This window comes from Danio aesculapii, chromosome 23 (genome assembly GCF_903798145.1).
Source record: "Danio aesculapii chromosome 23, fDanAes4.1, whole genome shotgun sequence".
NCBI lineage: Eukaryota > Metazoa > Chordata > Actinopteri > Cypriniformes > Danionidae > Danio > Danio aesculapii.
In genome coordinates, this window is record NC_079457.1 from 18,824,566 (window position 1) to 18,850,129 (window position 25,564).

The 25,564-nt window shown below is 35.6% G+C and overlaps 1 protein-coding gene across 8 annotated transcripts in view; it reads left to right on the forward strand.

Annotated features, from left to right (window-relative positions):
* kif1b (kinesin family member 1B) overlaps window positions 1-25,564 on the forward strand; it is a 113,815-nt gene that overhangs the window by 63,224 nt on the left and 25,027 nt on the right. For 6 of the 8 annotated variants that reach the window (XM_056448925.1, XM_056448928.1, XM_056448927.1 and 3 more), the window contains 12 exons: window positions 1,576-1,648; window positions 10,035-10,137; window positions 10,388-10,536; window positions 12,627-12,805; window positions 13,680-13,820; window positions 14,515-14,766; window positions 19,135-19,253; window positions 19,429-19,514; window positions 21,910-22,039; window positions 23,407-23,551; window positions 23,660-23,750; window positions 25,396-25,514. In XM_056448925.1, coding sequence (XP_056304900.1) covers window positions 1,576-1,648; window positions 10,035-10,137; window positions 10,388-10,536; window positions 12,627-12,805; window positions 13,680-13,820; window positions 14,515-14,766; window positions 19,135-19,253; window positions 19,429-19,514; window positions 21,910-22,039; window positions 23,407-23,551; window positions 23,660-23,750; window positions 25,396-25,514 — 1,587 coding nt within the window. The remainder of the gene's footprint in view (window positions 1-1,575; window positions 1,649-10,034; window positions 10,138-10,387; window positions 10,537-12,626; window positions 12,806-13,679; window positions 13,821-14,514; window positions 14,767-19,134; window positions 19,254-19,428; window positions 19,515-21,909; window positions 22,040-23,406; window positions 23,552-23,659; window positions 23,751-25,395; window positions 25,515-25,564) is intronic. The other 2 variants (XM_056448931.1, XM_056448932.1) reach the window with 1 other exon arrangement.

Consider the following 25,564-nt stretch of genomic DNA (forward strand, 5'->3'; position numbering starts at 1 on the left):
AAAGAATAAATAAATAAAAATAAGAATAAACACAAAATACTATTTGTCTAATGGTAATTTAAGCTATATATTAGCTAAGAATTTAAATGATCTGTTGTTATTATCTGCGTTTATATATACATAATCATTTTAATAATTTGTAATAATTCATCTAACATATCTTTTGTTTACATTGCACTGAAAGCCATGCACAGCTCTCATCACTATACATTGTGAGATAATTTCTACTGTGTGTGTCTGGAGGGCGCGAGTGCGTCGGTCCGCTGGTGAGTCGTGCGTGCACCGCTCCCAATATGCGGATATAATGAACTTGCGTGTGGAAAAGTGATGCAATATGTGAACGGCCTGCTGCTATAGTTAATTCAATGTGCCTGCGTATTAGCCTCGGTAATTGTTCGGAACTTTAAACTAGCACTCAGTTGACATTACTGTTTAGTTGCAGCAGTTTTGTTCTGTGCAACAGAAAGGTTGAGTTGAGAAGCCTTTACGATTAATTAACCGTAATGAATTAAAACATGGTTAATAGTGAAATCGGTATCCCTATTAACGAAATCAGTGCATTGTACAAAAGGCCTTTTCAACAAACATATCCAAATGTTTTCGGCTGCCTGCGTCACTTGCTTAATGTCACTTGACTCACGCTTTGCGCAGCCTTCAACTGCAGCTCGGGCTGCATTGAACAGACGCACATCACTTCATAACTATAGTGACTGTTTTCCGACTTAATAAAAAAAAATTTTAAAGTCTTGGCCACACTATTTGGAGGGCCGGAACAAATCGCCTCGGAGGCCAGGCTCAGGCTGCAGGCCGCCAATTAAATAGCTCCATTTTAAAGCTTATAAATGTTTTGAATGTATTATTTTCATTGGTCAAACTTCACTTCACATGCTTGCTGCCAACCAGCAGGGATTTTGTTTGTCACTTTTGTGATGTTGCAAAAGCAGTTGTGCATGTGAAAAGGGCTAATGTTACTAGAGATTGTTCATATCAAGTTGGCCGCAGAATTAATTAGTTAATTACTAAAGAGATCAGTTAAGGTTTTTAAAATAAGGTTTTAAGTTGTACACTGTATATATTTGTATTTTGCTTTTGTGTATCAGTAATTTTAAATAGCTATCAGTTACTGATATCGGACAAAATTTTCATGTGGTGCATCCCTATTTTTGTTAAATAAGATCTCTAGGTTCAATGCAAGATTTCTATTAATCAAGTGAAAACTGTTTGGCTTATAGCTTAGCCACTTTTGATGATAATACAAAAAGTTTGTAAGTGACGTTAAATAGTAAACAGTCATATAAGATTTTCCATTGTAAGAAAAAAAAAATAAAGAGAGCTTTGGTTCTAGCTTAAAACAGTTTGGGGTTGGAATGCCAACCAAAGGCAAAGCCACCCAGCAGCTACAGAAGATAAAATCAACGTTTTGTGAAGTTTAATCTCTTGGTATGGAGTGTGAGCACATCTGAATTGGATTATTGTAAGAAGGATTTTTAGGATTATGCTTTGCCAAAAGGAAATGCATTGAGCGTAAGAAAGAGCAGCTTTTTGATTCAGTGGTCTTTCACTGTATTATATCAGGCTTACAGAAATGGAGATCCTGTACAAAAAAGAGAAGGAGGAAGCGGACCAGCTACTGGAGCAACAGAGACTGGTAAGGCTAAATCTTAACGTTAATTCTTGTTTCTTCTGTTGTTTATCAAAGGACCTGTTCCTCCGTTTCAATCTGGCCTTTGTTGACCCTCCAAATTTGTGTTAGCAACTATCTCTAGACTGAGGGGAGAGATACTGTATGCCATTTGATGAACCTAGTTAAACAGCCTCTAGTTTTCTACTTGCTCTGCTGAAGTCCAACCAGCACTAATTCTGCACTCTTGAGACTTTTGTGTGTCTGTTTGTGTGTGAGAGAGAGAAACACTTCTCCCAGTGCATGGCTGAACCTCTTTGCATGGTAACTGAATCCACTCTGTCTGGATTGAGATAGCAGATGGCCCATTGCTGATATGGGCTTATTTACATATTAAGATTGATACAGCAAGAATGTCTCATTCAAATTTCTACTTCGCTCTCATAGATTTGAGATAACTGTAACGTTGCAAAACAGCATTAGTAGAAGAATACCAATTGGACTTTAATTAGTCATTTCTGTCATATGAAATGCATTGTTGTGTAAGGCATTGGTTTGCCATGTACCAGTTACAGACCCCATGAAATCCAAATAGAAGTTGTATGGCTTTATTGAAGTAAAAAGAAAGGATCTAATCTAATGATTGTGTGTTTTAGAACAGTCATTTTAAAATCATGTAATAATAATAATTAAATGAAATTTAAAACTTTTAATTGAATTCCTTCCATATCCAGTCAACCTAATGTAATATTATGTAACAGTTGTGTGTGTATATACATGCACACAGTATAACAACAATCTGTTTTCTAATATTTTTTGTATAATTCATTTATTTACATTTGTTTACTCACAGAGAAACCATCATATTAGGTGGTCCCTGACATCATACTTCACTTATCAAGCCATTTCATGGGGTCTTTATGATCATTTCTAAAGTAAAATGTTCCTTTCCTTTGGTTTATTCTGTATGCTGCTTTTGCATGGTTTGTTTTCGTAGCATGTTTAACAGATTAATTTACACTGTACTTAGTACCTCATTTAGTATTTGTTGCTGAGCACCGAGCAGTGTTGTTAAAGGTGTTTTATTTACCCAAATAGATTTGATTTAATCTGAGTTTGTTGGTTTTCTCAATGCAATTGCTGATATTTCCAATGCATTGTTGCCATAACCCAAGATTTCTGCTGTAGTTGATGAAGGCTAGTGACAATGTGGTTTCTCATTGACGTCTGTAGCCTTGAGTTCTGTGTCTGGCCAGGCACAGGGCACGCTATATAACACATCTATTCATGTTGGGGGTCTTAATCAATGATGACAAGCTCTCCAATGCTCCGATGGTCTCATCCATATAATTTCATATTCAGAACCACACAGTTATCACACACTGCACTGATTACACAATCATGATTACATGGTCGCCAGCTGTCTCCTCTGTTATTTGACTGTGTTTTTTATTTTTTGTATTGTGCTTATTTTACTTGACCTGGAAAATGAGAAACTGCATTTTCTCTCAACTAACCTCTTAACTGTAGTGGATGAAATCGATGCTTTTAACCTCCTCCGAGCCTGTCCTTTCTCTGTTTTCTTCTCTGTGCTGACCTTTTAATAAACACGCAAGAGTCTAACCCTCTGCTAGAGCTAGAAACACTCTAAAACCATATCTTCTCTATCAAGGACTTCATTTGAGGGAATGAAGCAAAACTCTTCAGGCTTTGCTGCATGCCACTGAAGCATGTTTGGGGTGCAACTTTCAAGAGCTCTAATTGAAGAGGATGTCAGAATTAAAACTTGACAAAAACAAAGAAACCAGCACACAACAACCAAATCAGCAGATCAAGCGACATCTATCCCCTTTTTTTGTTGTCAATTTTCTCATAATCATGACAGTCATGCTTTGCATTTACTTTATATGTAGTGACATGCAAGTTGGGAATAAATAATGAATTGAATTTTGTACTGTATCTGCACACTGTACATCTAAACAGTGACAGTAGCGAACCATGTTTAAAGCTTAATTATTGTTGTTAAAATTATACCAAATACTTTCTAAAATATTCATATCTGTAGTTGTCTTGCAGTCAATGCAAAGTTACCTTTTTTGGCATTTAACAATGTGGAATTATTTGGTAGGCTCAACCTTTTTCTCAGCTTAATGACTTATTTGTAAATTTTGCTGCATTTGTGTTCATAATGCAGTTATTTTAGAAGTGTACGTGTACTTCTGTAAACATTAACTTTTCTTATAAACAAGCCAGTGGTAGTGCTTCTGCTTTTATTAAAATCTCATTGCAAAGCATCATTTCATTTAGCTGTTCCCATTTTGCACATCACAACACTGTCCATTCTTTACAGAAAACATTCCTTTTGATTTCGAAATTCCATTTTAATTTTTCCCATTTTGTTTTTTCGCACTCTTTGGTTTGTTTCCTGTTTTGTTCTCTCAAGGATGGGGACTCTGATAGTGGTGATGACTCTGATAAGCGGTCATGTGAGGAGAGCTGGAGACTCATCACTTCTCTACGGGAGAAGCTTCCTCCCAGCAAGCTCCAAACCATTGTCAAAAAGTGTGGTTTACCCAGCAGCGGTAAAAGACGGGAGCCTGTCAAAATGTACCAGATCCCTCAGCGTCGTCGCCTTACAAAAGACTCCAAATGGGTGACCATCTCAGATCTGAAGATCCAGGCAGTCAAAGAAATTTGCTATGAAGTGGCACTAAATGATTTCCGTCATAGCCGCCAAGAGATTGAGGCTCTGGCCATAGTAAAATTGAAGGAGCTTTGTGCCACCTACAACAAGAAAGACCCTAATGAACGAGATTCTTGGAGAGCAGTAGCTCGAGATGTCTGGGACACTGTAGGAGTCGGGGACGAACGAATCGAAGATGCATTAACCAACGGGAGAGGTGTGACTGATATGGATGACCTGAAGGTGCACATTGACAAACTGGAGGACATCCTGCATGAGGTAAAAAAGCAAAACAACACGAAGGACGAAGAGATCCGAGCTCTCCGCACTAAGATGTTAAAGATGGAGCAAGTGATCCCACTGATTTCCAACGAAAGTCAGTCCCAGGAGAAGACCTCTCGTGGTGGACCCATGAGGGCCCGCAGTTCCAGCGAGGGTAAAGCTCCTGAGGAGAAGCCCATTGACGAACAGTCAGATGATCAGATGTCCAAGATGGTAGACGATGATTCTTCGTTTCGACGTGGGCGCATGAGGTGGATGCGACAAGAGCAAGTGCGCCTCAAGAACCTCCAGCAACAGGAGATTTCCAAGCAACTCAGAAGGCAAAATGGACCCCACAGATTCATCCCACCTGAAGATCGCAAGCTGCGCTTCCCCTTTAAGAGTAACCCTAAACATCGCAACTCCTGGACTCCTGGCACCCATATTATTATCACTGATGAGCAGGTGATTGAATTAAAAGTTCCCAAAGAAGCAGTCCAAGAAGAGAACAATGACACCGAGGAGGCTATAGAGCCCAGACCACAAGTAGTCCCCACCATTCAGACATATCCCCCTCTTCCTAGTCCCATGGGTCAACGTAAAAGCAAAGATCTAGAGCAAGGTGTGAGTCATAGACCTAATCAAAGCCAGAAACTCCACGAACGAGGTCGTAGTAACTCCTTCAACAGCAGTCAGCGAGCCTCAGACTCTACAGAGACCTTCAATTCTGGAAACAGGAAGCCCCCTCACCCCCAACAGGCCTTTTATCCAGCCACGCTACAACCAAAACCAGCATTATTATCCACCACAAGTGCATCCACAGTTCTTTCATTACAATACTGATGCCAGCAACGGCTACCAGCAATACTCACCCAATCAACAGCCCAGCCATCACAACAATTTTAACACGCCACCCCGTATGCGTAGGCAGTTGTCTGCCCCCAATTTGAAGGGCAGTCGAGAAACCGCAGTGTGACATTGGAAGCAGGGCTATAGGTTCATGTACAAAACTAGCTGACGCTACAAATTACACATCACAGACTCATCACAGCATTGGACAGCTTGTCCCCTTCAAGTCAAACTATTGTGTGGCACTTGTTTAATATGATTGAATGTTCTTGTTGTCATTAATCCAAATTGTAATGGTCTACCTGAAAAATGCTACATGAGCGCCTTGCATCAACATTGTTACCCTCCAATTATGTTAGCTATGCATATGGGTTAAGGTTTAGCAGTAGGTCAGCTGGTTAAAGGTGTCCAAGCCACAACAAGAACAATGTTCTTGAGCCTTGATTATTAAAACACACCTTTTTGCGATAAAGCATTTGAAGGAGACACACCCTTTAGTTTTTGGTGGTAGCATTAGCTATTTTTTTTATCTTAGTATTTTTTGGAGATGTCATCATGGAGTTGTCACTGATTTGCCTGATCTTGCTGCTGGTCTGGGTAGGTCTAAGCATTAAATCAACCACTACACTGCAACATTTCACACCGTCTAGGTAGAGCCTTATGCCGTTACTTGAATCGTGAGGTTTTGAATTTACAATTCTGATATTTATGCATTGAAAGTGCATAAGGTAACATACTCAATAAATGCTGGAAGGTTAATAGCCAACCTTTTATCCTCTTGAATGTTTCTAAATGCATGTCGGAGATGCAAATTACATTTTTACTGTTGCATTTTATGCAGATTGTTTTATTTCTTGAAGTCTCGGGTCCTTGGGTTGGTTCTCCCATTAAATAGTTTGAATATAAAGGCTCACAGCAAGCCTTTCTCTAGCTGCAGACAAGTAAACGATTATGAAGGAGTGCTTTTAAAGTGCCTTATTGACTCACTAATGTGTAATTAACATATTGCATTTATCTCACTGTACTTGGCACCTATAAAATTATAGCAATATATGAAGAAAACATTATGATTTATACTGAATTTGCGTTGCTCCTTTAATGTGAAAGATCTAGATGCCACCCTCTGTGTTCGATAAGAAAAGTTTCTTTTTTTGTCAAAATTACTGCCACTTTGTCTTTTATAGTTTGGTTTTGCCTTATTTTGAATACAAACAACTCTGCACTAACGACCACATCCAAAGAGGCAATGTTTCTGTGAAGCGCAGTAAAAGAAGAGCTTCAGAGCATGCTTTGCACCTATTGTTCCTGCTGCACTCTGATCCTCAATAGGGGGCACAGTCTGTTCCCACGGGATGGAGTCAGTGTTCTAGAACACTCTGCTGTTCTTCTCAATCTTAACATGATTAGAATCGCATTTATTTTCGAGTGACCACTGTGTGGTAAGCAAGCCCACAGAGAGCTCTAGAGATGTCCCTTGGAAAGGACTTCGAACAGGGCTGTTACCATGGCTTCTGAGGTTCACTTTGAAACTCGAAGCATGTATTTAGGGAAAGGAAAACCCTTAAAAGCCAAATCAAGTTTGCTGGACAGGTGTATGTTTTCTTATTTAGTATCACTTGAATTCACAACTTATATGTGTAATGCCACTAAGCACTTCTCATTTGATTAAATTGACCAGCTTTTTTGTCTTGCAAACTCCTAGCAATTACATTTATGTAGGGTTAATGTAGTTGTACATCCTTTCACTTAAGCCACTGTGATTTCCCTGCCTAAGCCTTGATATAATTATGCACTGTGTGCCTCAGCACCCAAGTGTGACCCATAACCAGCTGCGTATTACCAAAGCACATGTTCTGAAATCCTCTTCATGTCATCTCCTTTGGCCAGAGCCAAGTGTTAGCCAACCAGGTCAAAAACCATGCTTCAGCATTGCTTCATAGAAATAAAAAAAAAACTTGAATACTTTTGTTGACAGAAATACTGCCTTATTTCTATTGAAACCCCTGGGTTTTATTATACTAATGCATATTTGTATAAAACACAACTGTGTACCTTTCAGAAGGATTTCTTTCTTTAATTTCATGACTATTGAAACTGGATTACTTTCTTGAAGATGGAGGACCCTGAACTGATGGTGAAATGTGTAATTTTTATTCTGAAAAGTTAAACCTTGAGGTGATCTCTGTGCAACAGTAGTTGGTTTTTCATCATTTTGACGCATCGTATGAGAAACGAGTCATGCAAATGCCAAATTATGAATAAAAATCTATCAATTCTCTGTTTTTACGCTTTGCTTGAGGTGGTTTTGGACAACCTTAAGGTTAATGCTAATAATGGGTGATGGAAATCCATTTGCCTAATAAACTGACGTAGCAAATTTTAAGCTCACATTTCTAATCCGCTGTCTCCCTTATGCTTGCCTTGTTTACTGTTGGATGCTAGATTTCCAATACTACAGTCAGTCACTCTAACAACTTAATCTAAATGCATATAATTTGCATTTGGGATTTTTTTTCTTCTACAAACTTTAAAAAGATTCTCTTTACGTAAGATGGAAATCTGCCTATAGGTTGTCCTGCTGCCCAATGGAGGGGGTGTGTTTGAAAGCTCCAATATTTTGGAAACTCCCATGCAGAAATTACACATTTCACCTTTCAGCGTAGCACATAAATGAAAGTGTAAGTTGATCATCTATATTTTGACCGACAGTCTAGACATGCCATTTCCCCAATTCAGTAAGAAATGCTATACTAACAAAACTGTTTGGTGCTGCCAGCTACTCTTAACTACCACAAGAGTAGTTAAGGAAATGTATAATGTCAAATGGACAATGCGTTTTACCCTTTTTAAAGGTTTGTCCCTTGTCAGTTCAGTGTTTATCTATATGCAATGGTAATATCAAGTGCCTCCATGTGGCCCTGTATAGTAATATGTTGTTCATGGGGCGTTTTTTTTTTTTTGCAACAATCTTGCAATGCTCAAAAATGTGCTGATGGTTTACTAATGTTGCTGTTATCTTGAACTGTGTTGAATATCACGATTTCATACAGTGACTGAAATAAAGGAGAAAAGTTTAAAATGCAGTGATGCTCCACATGACTTCTATTATAGCAATCATATGTCTTGGATGTTTATTAGTAGGTTTTTCATGACCATTTCATTATATTGCAGCTTTAGATGCACAGAGGCAGTCAGCCTTGTAACGTAAGTGAAATAGGACTTCTGCTATAATTAGATTTTCAGCTGTTCAGTATGTGTGACAGATAAATCCTGTTTAAATGTAAGGAAAATGTTAAATATTGCTACATTTTAGTGAAACCACATACTAAATGGCACTTATAGTGCAAAGTGTGGTCTACCTGAAGCCTTATTTTTACTATTTGAGTTTATTATAAATGTCAGTTGTATTCCGGTAGTAAAATGTCTAGACAGTTTTGGCACCAGATCTATGTCTTCTGTATGAGGCAATTGGGAACAGACCTTTTTAAAGTTATCTAAATAGCTGGAAGGGTGCAGGGTTTTATGTTTGTAAATGTTATCAAAAATATATTCTCCCCATGGCAGAACATCAAAATTATCTGTTGATATTGCATATATTTAGGTTATGGATATGATAAAATCTTCAAAACATTGTATCAATAAGCTTCACCATGTATCTGCAGCTTTTGAACTGTGGAATCAATTATGTAAGGCTGTACAAGGCACATAAATCCCACTCAGAATACCTCACATTTTCAGAAAAAGCTAAATCTATTTGAATTTTTTGCTAAATTAGTGCTGCATACTTTAACCTCAGCCTAATTCAGTTGAAATTAAAAACCTTTTCCATTTTTATGTACTAGTCAAATGGCACACAGTTGGTAAATCCAACGTTCAATCACCCTCTTCAAGCTTTATCTCTCTAATGCCTGGTTGACACCAAAACTTAAATCAAGTATTCACGCAAGTAGATACAAAATCAATTTAAATGCATGTACAGGCAAATTTTCATCAGACAGTGTAAATGACATAGAATGCACAGCAAGTTTGCTGTGATCATGCAGATTTGGCCTCAAATGCATCTATCTCTCAAATTCTAATAATTAAACTAATTAAAATAATTAGTGAAAACATCCTTTGAGTAAAGAGCTAGTGACTCAGTGCCTTACATTTGATGTGAACCCAGCGCAACAGCCTGTTTAGACTTCATATTTGCTGATCAATTAAATAAGGAACATCATTCTTCTTTACATCTGATGTCTTTATTTGTGGTACAGATATTAATAAATATAGATATTTGTGATAATAAAAAATATTTTTGATCTAATATTGCAAAGTAAGCACACAGTAAGCTTTAAATGTGAATGTGCAAGGATATGTTGAAAATTGATGCGCAGAGCAAAACCTTTCATTTATGCTCAAATTACACTGAACTCTTTAGGTTTGTAATAGAAGCAGTCTGTTAATAAAAGATCAAACTTTTACATTTTTTTTTTGCCATCAACCTAAACGTACAATTTCAAATGGCAGTGCTCAAAAACAAATCATAATACCAGGTGTAAAGGGCAAGGTTTGGTAAGTGTCTGTAGTGCTGATAAGATTGTGTCTGCTGTCTTCTGTCTTCATCAAACCTTCTCAAAGGTGTATGAGAGTAGACTACAAGAGCTGCAGAAACAGGTGGAGACTCGTTCATTGGCTGCGGAGACCCCCGATGAAGAGGAAGAAGAAGAGGAAGAGGATGAAGGTAGTGTAATTTGTGCCAATTAAAATAGTTTGAATCTGAATTTTGACTTGTTCATCTACTGTTTGTGAAGTCTGAATCAATGTTACTCATCCCAACCAAAAGCTACCCCTACAATCAGAGGACAATTGTTAAAGACTCCACACCCCTACATATTCATGATGTTTGCTTGTGTTTTTCCCGGTTTTGATTCTCAAAATCGCTGTGTAACATTGCCTTGTAGTGTTTGACGGTTGTTTATGTATTGTTGTAGTGCCCTGGACCCAGCATGAATATGAGCTGGCCCAGTGGGCTTTCAGGAAGTGGAGATACCACCAGTTCACCTCCCTTAGAGACCAGCTGTGGGGCAATGCTGTGTACCTCAAAGAAGCCAATGCCATCAGTGTGGAGCTCAAGAAAAAGGTATAGCACTGGAGTGTATGAACAATGTCATTGTCAGTAATAAAAAAATGTATATATAACGTAATATAATGTGAAACTCTGCAAAAAAAACAAAAAAAAAACTGCAAGTTGCTGCCAAAACGCTTAGTGCAATAGATCTTAACCAAGGAGCCTGACCAAACTTCCATAGAGTCCAAATAATAAGCGGTGTGTGTGCTTGCATTTGTGTGATATATTTGGTATGCATATCCACACTATTTTACTGGGTAGTAATTGCTATTTGTTAAACAAACCCTTTAATCAAAAACTTAATAAAGGTCATTTAGGCCCAATCCCAATTCTATTATTATACCCCTTCTCCTTCGCCCTTGAAACAGTGTGAAGGGGAAGGGCTTCAAAATTTACCCCTAAGAAATGGGACATTTCAGCACTACAGCACCTGCACATGTCATCATAAGTCATGACAACTGCTGTAGTTATTCCAGTTGCATTATTTTTGGTATTTATTTTCAGGAAATCACTGAAGGCATATCATGTTATCATAACGAAATAATGTGGCAATAAGATCTACCTGTACTGAACATTACACAATGGCCATATTCATCTATGTAAACACAAAAACAACGTTAACATTATAGCAGACACTGTTAAAAAGGTAATTCCCAGCCACTACACCTTTCTGACAGGGTATTCGAGTGTCATCGAGTGACAGAATGTTGCGGGACTGCTATACAGGAGTTATTATTAGGGATTTTAGATAGCGAAATTTTGCGGTTTTTATTTATTTATTTTTTTAAAGCATGACAGTAAAACAGGAACGCCGTTATCATTGTATTAAAACAAATGCCTGTTTGTTGTAATAATGACAAATAAATACTAAGAATACATCATCTACGCAAAACTAATTTGTGCTTTTCCTTACATCCGTGTGCAGCCATGCTGTCGTTGTAGATGGTGAATTCTGGGAAATTTTCTTACCCTTTGGTTTCGAGTGTGGTTCTGAAAAACCTCAAGTTTCAAGAGCTAAATAGCCCTTCCCCTTAGCCCTACCCCTTCAAGCTAAAGAGAATTGGGACAGGTAAGGGGATGGGCTAAGGGGTAGAATTGGGATTGGTCCTTATTAATGATCTCATGTGAATACATTGAAAAACATTCAGTTACAGTTACTGAAAGTAGGGAATTATTAAATTGTTTTAATACATCACCATACTGTAGATATGTTGTTTGAGGATTTAACAATGGGAATACCATATACAGGTAACATTCCCAGGAATAGCCTCTAAAACCATTTTAGGACCTATTTTCTGACAGATCTGTGGTGCTTTGCTAGTTTTGCTTTTAACAAGTGGCTCATTAATGTTAAGAAGATATACCATACCATGCTGTTCCATTACCAAATGTGACGTAAACACACCAGTATCATTTGATTTGCAACACAAGACTTTAAATAGTCAGCAGCAGCCACTGGTGTATTGTTGGTTCACATGACTAAACGAAAAAAGATACCTGAACGACACATTGTCAGTAGAAGAGGTCCAGACGTTCCTTTTGTTGTTAGCCAAGGAGCTGATGGATGGGATCACCTTGATGAGACAATACGTAAAGTAATATTTTTGTAGGAAATGACATTACAGCTGAGGTGATAATTCCATCTTAAGCAGCACTAAACTGCAGTGGAAATGCAAACCAAGCCATGCAAAAAAACAAACAAAAAAAAAACCAAGCTGAATCTGTATTGAACCCTACCTTCCAAAACTTGCTTTACAGTTTCATTAGTTCCTTTGAATGCTCCACGTTTGTTTGTTTATGTCTGTTTTTTCAGTTTCTAAGTGTAAAACTTCATAAAGACTCCTGCTGTTGAGTCTTACTGTAGAAACTCTTCTCTTTTGATTTGTTATCCCTTCTTCATAGCTTCAACAGGGGCAGGGGCAATTTTCTAAATTTCCAGTAGAGAGTGGAAGTCTTTTGTATTGAGCTACATTAGATTATTTCAGTCTCCAGAAACAGTAGCAGATGTCAACAGTGAGGGCTGAACCCTACAGTCTTAGTCATCAGCTCACATCTTTCATTCTTGTTCATGCCTTTGTCTCATTTTCATGATTCATTTGTAGGTCCAGTTCCAGTTTGTCTTGCTCACAGACACCCTCTATTCTCCACTGCCTCCGGAGCTGCTGCCTCCAGAGCCGGAGAAAGAGCGAGACGCCAGGCCTTTTCCGAGAACAGTGGTGGCTGTGGAGGTTCAGGACCTGAAGAATGGAGCCACTCACTACTGGTCCCTGGAGAAGCTGAAGTAAGCCTCAGGCTGGTTAAAAACAGAAGTCTTTTATTTCTTCTGTAATTATTACTGGGAAACAATCCACTTGGAAATTCCAGAAGTATAGGTTTTTTGGTCATACTTTATTTTGATGGTCCGTTTGTTGAATTTAAGTTACATTGCATCTACATGCTAACTAATTCTCATTAGATTATAAGTAGACTGTTAGGTTGGGGTTAGGGTTAGTGTAAGTTGACATGTACTAGCAAAGTTTCTTATAGTCAGTTAAGAATAGTCTGTCTGTTGAAGGAGCAGTATCAACAGATATTAAGAAGACAGTCTACTTATACTCAAATGCACCATCAAATTAAAGTGTTACTGTTTTTTTTTTTATATTTAAATGGTTTTAAAAGTGCAGTTTAGACTGTAATTGCTTTCTCACTGTGGCATTTGAAACCAATTAGCATGGCTTCCCCAAAAAAACTGTTCCCAATTCATTCATTTTCCAATTGAACACAAAGTAGTTCTGTTATTAAAGGAACTGTTATGTATAATGGCCTACATTTGAGTTTGTTTTTATTTATGAAGATGGAATCAAGCCTCCATTCTGCTAAATATCCCATAATTTTTGTTCCAGTTTCTCCTTGATAAAGTTACAGTAAAAATGGAAGAAGATAGACTTATTTGACGAAAAATGGCCCTCAATTTTCTTTCTTTCTAGAGAAAATTTCCCAATTAGATAATAATAAAATTGTAGACTAGCACCTCAGAATGCTCCAATTTCTTCATGTTCCCATGTAAATCTGAAAGAATATTACATTTAGAAACTATAACACACAACTGATTTGAGTTTAGAAAAGAAATGACAAACTTTCCCTAACATAAGATGTTGATTTGTCATGTTCTTCAGGCAGAGGCTGGACCAGATGAGAGAGATGTACGACCGTGCTGGCGAAATGGCCTCGTCCAATCAGGGAGATGATGGGGAGGGTGCTTTGACCGGCAGTGACCCGTTCTATGACCGCTTTCATTGGTTTAAGCTGGTTGGGAGGTATGGTAGTCATTTATTGCTTGAGATATGATTGGGCAGGTTATTAATTATTTGTCTAACATTACACATTGAAGTTTAGTTTGGTTTGAACTTAATATTTGTCTTGGTTAATAAAGAATATGTTGTTGGTTTTTAAAAGACTTGCACTTTTGTGAAAATTGGAGCCCATAAATCATTCATGACATTTTTATTCAGTCATGTTTGCTGTTATTTTCTTTTAATCATCATTTTTATTCTTATTTTATTATCTGTGTCTTTGATTTTTGCATTGTTATCCCAGTCATTGTGTGCTAAGGTTTCACTGTTTACTGATGGAGTGTTTATTTATTTGTTTACTGTATGTTTTTTCATTCATTTATCATTGTTGAAACCATTTATCGCATTCATTTGATTTGTAGTTTGCTTTTTAATTTTGTTCCTTTGTGCACATTGTAAACATTTTCACATTAATTTTGTGATTTTTATTTTTCCTCCATGTTTTATTTTCATAATCAACATTAGAACAATTTGTGCCTCTTAAGATGTAGAAACCTAGAATGTTTATTGCATTGAGTAAAAAATGAGCAATTATTTATGCACATGCAATGTGTATTGTCTGTTTTATGTATAAAGTCACAGGCCTTGAATGTGGGGTATATAAATAATCCAGTACTCTTTACTTGTGCCTGCATCATACCCACACACCTTTTTTTAGCTCACCTATTTTTCATGGCTGTGTGAACGAGCGTCTGGCCGACCGCACACCATCGCCCACCTTCTCCACCACTGATTCGGAGATCACTGAGCTGGCCGATGAGCGACAGAGCGAGATGGAGGACTTCATGGATGACGAGGCTTTTGTGGACGACACCAGCTCAGATGCTGGAACTGAGGAGGGCTCGGACATCTTCAGTGATGGCCAGGACCCCTTCTATGATCGTTCCCCATGGTTCATCCTAGTGGGCAGGTTGGTGGTGGCCACTGCTCAGGAGAAACCTAAAAGATGAGGGCAGGAGAGAGAATGAGTGATGGAGAGAGTTGTGTGGCTGTTCATTTTTAGCTTCATGTCCTAAAGATTATTTGGGTATATTATTAAAGGGGTCCTGTTATGTTATTTTTACACTTTCACATACGTTTAAAGCATAATGTTGCTGTTTGAGCGTTAAATATCTACAGAGTTACAAAGCCCGTTTAGAAAGGAGCAGTAAACACTGTTTCTGAACTCGCTCGAAAATCTCAACTGTAGATTTACTCTATCATAAATTTAAATAATAAAACAATACGAGTGTCGTTTGACAAAATCTTGTGTATTTACAGCTGATGCTAAAGAAATCAGAAATAATTGCACAATGTTTTAAAATGCAAGGCATTTTAGATGTTGTTTGCTGTTGTCGGAGTATCTAAAGCACACCGACCGCTTTTAGAAAAGGATGGGAGAAGCAGCACATTTGCATTTAAAGAGACGCATACAAAACAGTGTTTTTGCCTAACATCTGGTAAAAAGGTGCATAACTGGACCCTTTTAAATGTAATGAAATGAATTCATGTTCTAGCTCTGAAGGCAGATCTGAAGCAGCCCACACTACTACACCAGACACTTCCTCCAGTTCCCCAAAATTTCCATTTAACCCCCATCTGTCTGGTTTGATTTAACATCAGTTGTCTAAACATTAGCACAGATTTGTGTTTGTTTTCATTCATTGTATTTATTTTCATCAGGCTGTCAGTCGATTGAAATGTGTTACACTATTTAGTCCCATATAGTGCAAAAGCTGGTTAAAATGCACTGCTGATACTCAAAAACTTCAAAGCTTTCAGATTTCGCAGTTTAGCGGTACATGTTTGAAAGAAAAGAATTAATAATAATAAAAGTAATAATAATTCCTTACATTTATATAGCGCTTTTCTGGACACTCAAAGCGCTTAACACATTGGGGGTAATCTCCTTATCCACCACCAGTGTGCAGCATCCACCTGGATGACAGGACGGCAGCCATATTGCGCCAGACCGCACACCACACACCAGCTGATTGATGAAGCCAATTATAATATGGGGCTGGTTGGGAGGCCATGATGGACAGAGGCCAGTGGGCAAATTTGGCCAGGATGCCAGGGTTGAACCCCTAATCTATTCGAAGGACATCCGGGGATTTTTAACGACCACAAAGAGTCAGGACCTCGGTTTAATGTCTGATCAGAAAGACGGCACTCACTGAGCAGTATATAGTCCCCTTCATTATACTGGGGCATTAGGACCCACACAGACCACAGGTTGAGTGCCCCCTGCTGGCCTCACTAACAGCACTTCTCGCAACAACCTAGCTTTCCCATGTGGTCTCCCATCTAGGTACTGACCGGGCACAGCCTTGCTTAGCTTCAGTGGGCAACCATGTGAGCACTAAAATTGAAGGCTAAATTGAGGCTAAAATTGAAATAAATAAATACTGAAAACACGTTCCTATCAATGGCAAATCTAGAGAACCAACAGTTGCTTTCTGTGCAAGCAAAGAAATGCAAATATATGCTAATTTAAAGCTAAAATCATTTTCAAAAAAACACCTTATTAAGTATATCTTACATACACACAGCTTCTAGCAGGAGCATTTGTTCTTTGCTGGGGTTCACATTAACATTTTTGTGAATGAGATTTTGCACATTGTCTACATGTTAATTGAATTTCTAAACACCAGAATGCATGTTACCTCTTTTAAACAATCCATCTGGGTTCATAAATTAATTCTCCATTAAAGAAGGCCATTCTCTAATGACTGCGAAACAAATACACATTTGTGTGACTGTGAGATTCTTGAAAACTGAATTTTCTCTCAAAATTTGAAGCTTGATTTATACAAATGTGCTATGTAACAGCTTATTAAAACAGATTAACTTTGATTGACAGCCCTGGTTTTATTTATTTATTGTGATTTATATTAAACTTATTAAATTTCTGTTTGTTAAATTTCCTTTTGATCTGTATTGTTTCCTTTTGTATTCATTGTAAGAGCTGTTATTTATCAGTCAGTTGTACCAGAGAGAATGACAGGAGAGAAGCAGCATATTCTGAATCAGTGCAGAGGCGTAAATGGACCTGCGTCATTGTGACTTCACTGATGCGCTGCACTGATAGCTCTCCTCCATCTTGGCCTTGAGTTTGCCGTCTGCCCACAGGAGGAGGAGGAGGAGAGCTCAGACTGCAAAACACTTCTCAAATCCAGACTGTGTGTGCCCCCTAGCCACTGAAATGATAGCTTCTTCTCATACAGTCTCTCTTGTACAAAAACAATCCTTTTTTCTGTTATGTGTCCATATATCATTTATTTGTCCTTTTTTCATTTGTTGTTAAGTGTGTTGTTTGAGTCAGCTGTTTGCAAAGGGTGTCTGACACATCATATCCATTATACTCTCATGATGAACACCATCGTGTTCATCAGGGGTAATGGAGAGTAAACAAACGTCACACTGCTTGGCTGTTTTTAAAAGGATAGTACACCCGTAAATGAGAATTCTAACATCATTTACTCGCCCTCCAAACCTGTTTGAGTTTCTTTGTTGTGTTGATCACAAAAGAAGATATTTTGAAGAATGCTGGAAACCAGTAGCCATTGACTTCCATAGTTTTTTTTCTGTTTAACTGTTTATATTAATGGCTACAAGTTTTACAAATTCTTCAAACAAGTTTCTCTCATACTCAAAAGTAAAAATGTAAAGGTTTGGAACCACTTGGTGAGTAAATAATAAGTAAAATTATAGGTGAACTGTCTTTTTACCTAAAACTGCCATTAGGTACAATTGACCCACTACTGTTTTAATATAGCAAAAATGTGTTATCTCACCACATTCACACTGTCTTTTGTGTCTTTACAAATTAATGTATAGAGTGATAACATGATTTAGTCATCAACTTTGATCACTTATGATAGCAATCCACCATCACTCATTTTATTTAGTGCCACTAATATCCATTTGGTATGCGTAAATCGCCTTATTTTATCCTCTGTTACTGAAAATGATTAATGGTATTTTACTTCACTGAGTGAAAGGTGTTGCTTAGGTACAAAGAATGATAATAAAGAAGTGGTGCAAAAATAAATCGTTTATATATGTACATTTGACCTGCTGCTGCTTCTAGGTAAAAATTCTCTGTTTTCAAACTGGTTTTATTTAGACTATTTTAAATATCCTGTGAAATTAAATTAAGTGTTTTAGATGTTAGTATCAGTATGTTAGTCTTAAAGAGATCTTTAAAAAGCCAGTGTGCTCCTAAAAAGGTGACAACTCGCTTTAAGAAGATATAAACATCCAAAGCTTGTACTTTCGATTTTTTTTTTTAACACAACCTCATTCTTCAGTTTCTCATCAAATGCTCTATAGCAGAGATGCCCAAAGTAGCATCCACGGGCCAAAGTTGGCCCATTGTAAAGTATTGATTTGGCCCACCATCCCATCTGAGAGGAGAGTGAGAATGATGAAGAGGGTTGGGCGAGTGCCTTTAACACAGAGATTGTCATTTCTAATTCGAAATTACCCTTTTTGTTAGTTTTATTGCTGAGCTACAAAAAAGCAAACTGAAATCAAATGTTTCAATTAAATGTTGTAAATGAATCTGATTTTTTAAAAATACTGTCACTTGACAGATAGAGGACTATGCAGAAGCAAATCAAGGCAAAAAACAGTGTAATTCTGTTATAAATTAACTTGTTTTTACTGTAGTAAGTTCATTATTAAATGTAAAAAAGATTACTGTATTAGTTAATATAAAACAATGTTTTCTAGTCATTTTTTAAAAATTATAAATAAAATTAAGAATTTACCCATGGCAACTATATTTACTTTCAGCCCACTAGTCTCAATCAAGTTAGGTTTTTGGGCCTTCATAAGAAAAAGTTTGGCCACCCCTGCTCAGTATCTGACATGTTCTGCCCACTTCAATATGCTTCTCTTTTGATGTGCTTGATCTCAACCGCTCTCACTAGCAGATCTGTGATAAAAATCGTGAAGTTACTGGCTGTTTTTTAAAAAGGGAAGGAGCTACTACATGTCCTGCCCTGTCGTCGTTTTTCAGTAAAGATTACGTCAAGCATCCAAAAAAAATACACATTTCAAAGCACTTCACGTGATATTTAACAACAGGGTAGGAAAAATGAGACTTGCTTATTCAATTGGAGTTCTTTTCTCTACATTTTAAAAGCAGCTATGGGTAATTCGACCCTGTGGCGGTTCTAGTGTTTAGCATAACCTGAACTCTCTATACTAAAATGTTTTTTTTTTTTTTTAATAATCATGTCCTGAGTGTGTATGCTTGGCAGTGCCATAATTGTGGTTTGTTTTCCACCAGAGCCTTCGTGTACCTGAGTAACCTGCTGTACCCTGTTCCTCTGGTGCATCGAGTCGCTGTAGTGACAGAGAAGGGGGATGTGCGAGGATTTCTGCGTGTGGGGGTCCAGGCCATCGCCGGTGAGCAAGGCTGTCTATTAGTGAATTCATTACGACTCGACTCAGATTTAATTAAGCAGTGTTGATATCAGCCTGATGTACTTTATCAACAAGACATCCTCCCTTGATGATAGTTTTTCTACAGATCTGTGGTATGAGTTGTTTTTTTTAATCATTGATGTCTGTGTTTTTGTAGCTGATGAAGAGGCTCCTGATTATGGGTCTGGTGTGCGCCAGTCGGGAACTGCTAAGATTTCCTTCGATAATGAGTATTTTAAAAAGGTAAGTCAGTCACTCAGGCATGAGACTTTTTTATTATTAGCATTTTAATGTAATAAAATATGCGCACACAAATGTATTTATACACTGTTAACGATTTCCTGTAGAATCTACAGTAACTTACTGTAAATCATTTACAGCAAAATACTGTTTACATTTACAGCGCCATTTATCTTTCTGTATGTTTATTTACAGTATTGTATATCTTTACTGTAAAAAAAATAGCCATTTTCACAATGCAACTTTAAGATAAGTAAAATTCTGCAAAACTGTCCTACAGTAAAGTTAAGTTCATATACAGTTAAATACTGTGTAATTTACAAAAATCATTTACAGTGGTTATGTATACAATGTTGAAGATTAAATTATCAGCCCTCCTGTGAAATTGTAAATCTTGTTTTATATACCTCCCAAGTGATGTTTATCAGAGTATTTTGCTATTATATATTTTTTGTTTGGAGAAAATCTTATTTCTTTTAGATTGGAAGAAAGAAAAGCAGTTTATAAAACTAAGTACTTTTAGGGTTAGTATTAGTGTTAATATTCATTCATTCATTCATTCATTTTTCTTTTCGGCTTAGTATCATTATTAATCAGGGGTTGCCACAGCGGAATGAACCGCCAATGTATCCTTCTAGCTGAAACCCATCACTGGGAAACACCCATACACACTGATTCACATACGCTACGGACAATTTAGCTTACCCAATTCACCTATAGCACATGTCTTTGGAGTTGTGGGGGAAACTGGAGCACCTGGAGGAAACCCACGCCAACACGGGGAGAACATGCAAACTCCACAAACATGCAAACTCCACAAACTTGAACCAGCGACCTTCTTGCTGTGAGGTGACAGTGCTACCCTCTGCGCCACTGCGTCGCCCTAGTAATATTACTAGTACTAATTAATATTACTATTACTAATACGCCCTAGTAATATTAGAAGTCATTATTTCTTTCCAATGGCCACAGAACAAACCACTGTTATCCAATGACTTCCTTGATGAACTTAACTTGCCTAGTTAACCTAATTAACCCAGGTGATTATTATGTACACGCCATGATTTTGCCAAGTATGATCTGATTTTGTGATCCTAGATTAACATCTATGTTGATTTTTTTAATTTTTTTTATTTATTTTTTTAATTATTTTTTTTATTTATTTTTTTAATTATTTTTTTTATTTATTTTTTTTTAAATAATATTTTTTATTTATTTTATTTTTTTTTTACCTTTAATGGATAGAACAGTGTAGCACTTTGGTGCTGCTATATGGCAGCGCACTTAACCACTATGCCATTGGTGCCGACATGGAAAATCATTTATGTGCAAAAATCTAATCTAATCTGTTCTCTACCCCTAAACCCAATCATAACTGTAAATTATTTCCAAAGTCAGAGGGGAATAATAGTTGGAAACAATCATCTAGAAGTGCAGAAATTAAATTAAACCTAAACGGTAAATGTATCCACTAATTCTGATTGGCTAATTGGAATGTTGTTCCAGGAAAATGTTCTTCTTGTTGAAAACATGTTAGGGATATTTAAGGTGCGAATTATACATTGACTTTCAGGGGGTCAACTTTTTCAGTTATGTTTATTTGTGTAACACATGCTTTGGTGAATCAAATTAAATGACATCTGTTTGATTAATGCAACATATTTAATTATGTGTTTTGTGAGATAGTTTGTGTATTCTGACCTACAATATCTAGTGATTAGCTATTTACTGTAGGTTACTGTAGGTCAAATTATCCATTAATTTTACTTTACTTTTAGGCTATATGTAGAAACAAACAAGAAAATGAACATTTACCACATCTATCAGCTTAGATTAATTGACGTGATTATGCATTCACAGTGGTATAATCCATTATAGGGGTGGTCATGTGTATATTTATATTATCTATTATTTAATTAGTAATATTAGTATTTAAGATGCCAATCAGAGCAAACCATTTTTTACTATTTAGAGGACTGACCATACCCCCCACCCTCCCCCCATACATGTTGTTTTCACATCCTTCAAGAAGGTCAATCATTAATTAAACCCACCTGTAATTCGCACCCTAGGGATATTATGTACTGTCATCATGGCAGAGTCCTTTTCTCATTATTGTTTGTCAAATAGGTTATTAAAACTTATGTTTAAAAGTGTGTTGAAACACATCTCTCCTTTTAGAAGCGCTTAAAATATTTGAAAAATAGCAAAAATTTCATAGGAGGGCTAATAATTTGGCCTTTAACTGTATGTCTCTTTTTTTAAAACCAAACAAAATTGCTAAGATTGAAAGTTTTAAAACTGACCTTGATAGTTTCCACAAGGATTAAGTTGAGGCATTTAGTTGATTGCTGCCTTTTATTTAATTTTTTCCCCCTTGTACACTTTCCCCATTCAGAATGACTTCACCTCAGTGGCCATGACCCGCTCTGGTCTCTCTCTGGAGGAGCTGCGCATTGTGGAAGGTCAAGGTCAGAGTTCAGAGGTCATCACGCCTTCAGAGGAGATGAACAGAATCAATGAAATGGGTGAGTGTGGATGCAACTAAATGTTCAGGCCGACTGAAAGGAAATGCTTACACTCACAGACTATTCTGTTGCGTTGTGGTATGCCCAGTTTGATTTACACTGGATCAGTGACCCGAAAGCTCTCGGACAAAACTGATTGTTCTAGCAGGTTTGAACTGGTCAGTGAGAGGGGTACAGAGACCACTGAAACACATTTATAATGCTTATTAAAATGTGACATAATATCAAATAATTGTCAACCAGGGGTGCATTTCCCAAACAACGACGTAACTTGCGGCTGAACTATCATAGTACGATGCATCGTTTGGGGAAAAGAACGATGTAGTGACGAATGTTTCCCCAAAACCATAGTTTCTCTGTTGAACCACGTTAGTTATAATGTCAAATGCCCATAATGATGCTCTAAATGGGGTGGTAACAACTTATTTAGAAAAGAACCTCATAATTTCTTTGTGCAAACTATATAGCTTTACACGCTCACGCAATAAAAAAAAAATCCAATATTAGTTTTGGTAAAAACATGTCTATATCGCTGTCTATATTAATTGAAATATACAGTTGAAGTCAGAATTATTACCCCCTCTTTGAATTTGTTTTTCTTTTTTAAATATTTCCCAAATGATGTTTAACAGAGCAAGGAAGTTTTATTTAAAATATTTATTCTTCTGGAGAAAGATAAATGTAATGTAATAAATAAATGTGTGTTTATTAGCATAGATCTGTAATTTGATTTAAGTTAAATATAGATTTTCCTTCTACAAATTTGTTATGAAATACCAGATTACAATTTTCAACTCTTTTAACTTTTCTATGCTTCCAAAAAAGAGACATTTCTAATACTTTTCTAATTTAATAAATTATTTTTATATTTCATATTTAATAAATTATGCATTTATGACTTAAGAGATATATATAATTTAAGATTAATAAGAGCTATAATTTACTTTAAATTCGTATAAATATTTATCTATTTATAATTTTGTATAATAAAATGGTTCTACTTGTTTTTTTTGTTTTTTTTTAAGAAAAAACTACTTTTAGATTTATTAATTTTAATTTAATGTAATTTAATTTAAGTAATACATCATTTAATTAAAGTAATAAAGTAATACATTTTCTACAAAACATGTAGAATCATTTTATAACTAATTTATAAGAAATTAGTCGCATAATCGCATAATTTATAAGAAAATTTAAAACAATTAATAAATTAATTTAATCATTCGTTCAGTAGAAATGGGTTTGGGGATATTTTTAAAGGATTAGATGGCTCTATTGAATAATAGCAATTGTAACTAGTGAAACATTAACATAAAATCATCTAAACCTTTGTATATTATTAACTCATGCGCTTTTCTGTCTAAAAGACCTGAAGCTTGGGAATGTGGACACAAAACTGGGTGACGGTTTGGCAGAGCATCTGGAAGTGGGCAGCATTTTCACTTTTCGCGTCACCGTTCTGCAGGCGAGCGGCATTCCGGCTGAATACGCAGACATCTTCTGCCAGTTCAAGTGAGTCAGCCTGTCGCCATCGCAACCGCTTCACTGCTCTTTATTCACGCACACACACAAACGCAGAGTCACGCTTCTCTCCGTAATCCTGTCTCCTGCTGCCAACAGTTTCCTCCACCGTCACGATGAGGCGTTCAGCACTGAGCCTCTGAAGAACACCGGCAGAGGAGCCCCGCTGGGCTTTTACCACGTACAGAATGTGAGTGCTGAAAACAGACAGAAATGCCTTGAACACTATGGTGGCATAACCAGACTTGAGCTGTTATTAGAGACTCCTCAATGACATATTTTATCAGGCTAAATGTGTATATATGTCTATGAAAAAGAAAATATTAAAAGGTTTGGATTCATATTCATTTATTATCATGTTTGTTATTCATTTTCATATTCACTAATTATAATGTTTTTTATTCATTTTTATAATCATTTATCATATTTATTCATTTTCATATTCACTAATTATAATATTTGTTATTCATTTTTATATTCATTTATTATATTTATTCATTTTCATATTCATTTATTATCATATTTACTCATTTTTATATTCATTTACCACATTTATATATTTTCATATTCACTTATATTATTTGTATTTTCATATTCATTTATTATCATATTTATACATTTTCATATTCACTTATTATCATATTTATTTATTTTCATATTCATTTATTATCATATTTATTCATTTTCATATTCACTTATTATCATATTTATTCATTTTTATATTCATTTATTATCATATTTATTCATTTTCATATTCACTTATTATCATATTTATTCATTTTCATATTCATTTATTATCATATTTATACATTTTCATATTCACTTATTATCATATTTATTTATTTTCATATTCATTTATTATCATATTTATACATTTTCATATTCACTTATTATCATATTTATACATTTTCATATTCACTTATTATCATATTTATTCATTTTCATTTTCCTTTATTATTATATTTATTCATTTTCATATTCCTTTATCATATTTATACATTTTCATATTCATTTATTATCATATTTATACATTTTCATATTCACTTATTATCATATTTATTCATTTTCATTTTCCTTTATTATTATATTTATTCATTTTCATATTCCTTTATCATATTTATACATTTTCATATTCATTTATTATCATATTTATACATTTTCATATTCACTTATTATCATATTTATTCATTTTCATTTTCCTTTATTATTATATTTATTCATTTTCATATTCCTTTATCATATTTATACATTTTCATATTCATTTATTATCATATTTATACATTTTCATATTCATTTATTATCATATTTATACATTTTCATATTCATTTATTATCATATTTATACATTTTCATATTCACTTATTATCATATTTATACATTTTCATATTCACTTATTATCATATTTATTCATTTTCATATTCATTTATTGTCATAATTATTCTTTTTCATATTCATTTATTATCATATTTACTCATTTTTATATTCATTTATCACATTTATACATTTTCATATTCACTTATATTATTTGTATTTTATTTTCCTATTTATTATCATATTTATTCATTTTCATATTCATTTATTATCATATTTATACATTATCATATTAATTCATTTTCATATTTATTTATTATCATATTTATTCATTTTCACATTCATTTATTATCATATTTATTCATTTTCATATTCATTTATTATCATATTTGTTGTTCATTTTCTTGACAAAATATAAAATTATAAAAACAATATTTGCATGTATAATTTGGAAGAAATACTTTACACGTTGTTAGGCAAATGTGAAAGATGTTGTGAACTTATTTCTCCTCCTTTCTAATCCAGATCTCAGTGGAGGTGACGGAGTCCTTTATTGAGTACATAAAGACCAAGCCAATTGTGTTTGAAGTGTTTGGCCATTACCAGCAACACCCACTGCACATTCATGGACAGGACGTGGTCAGGTAACATTCTGCTGTCTCTATTGTCTATTGTTACAGATTTGATCAACTTT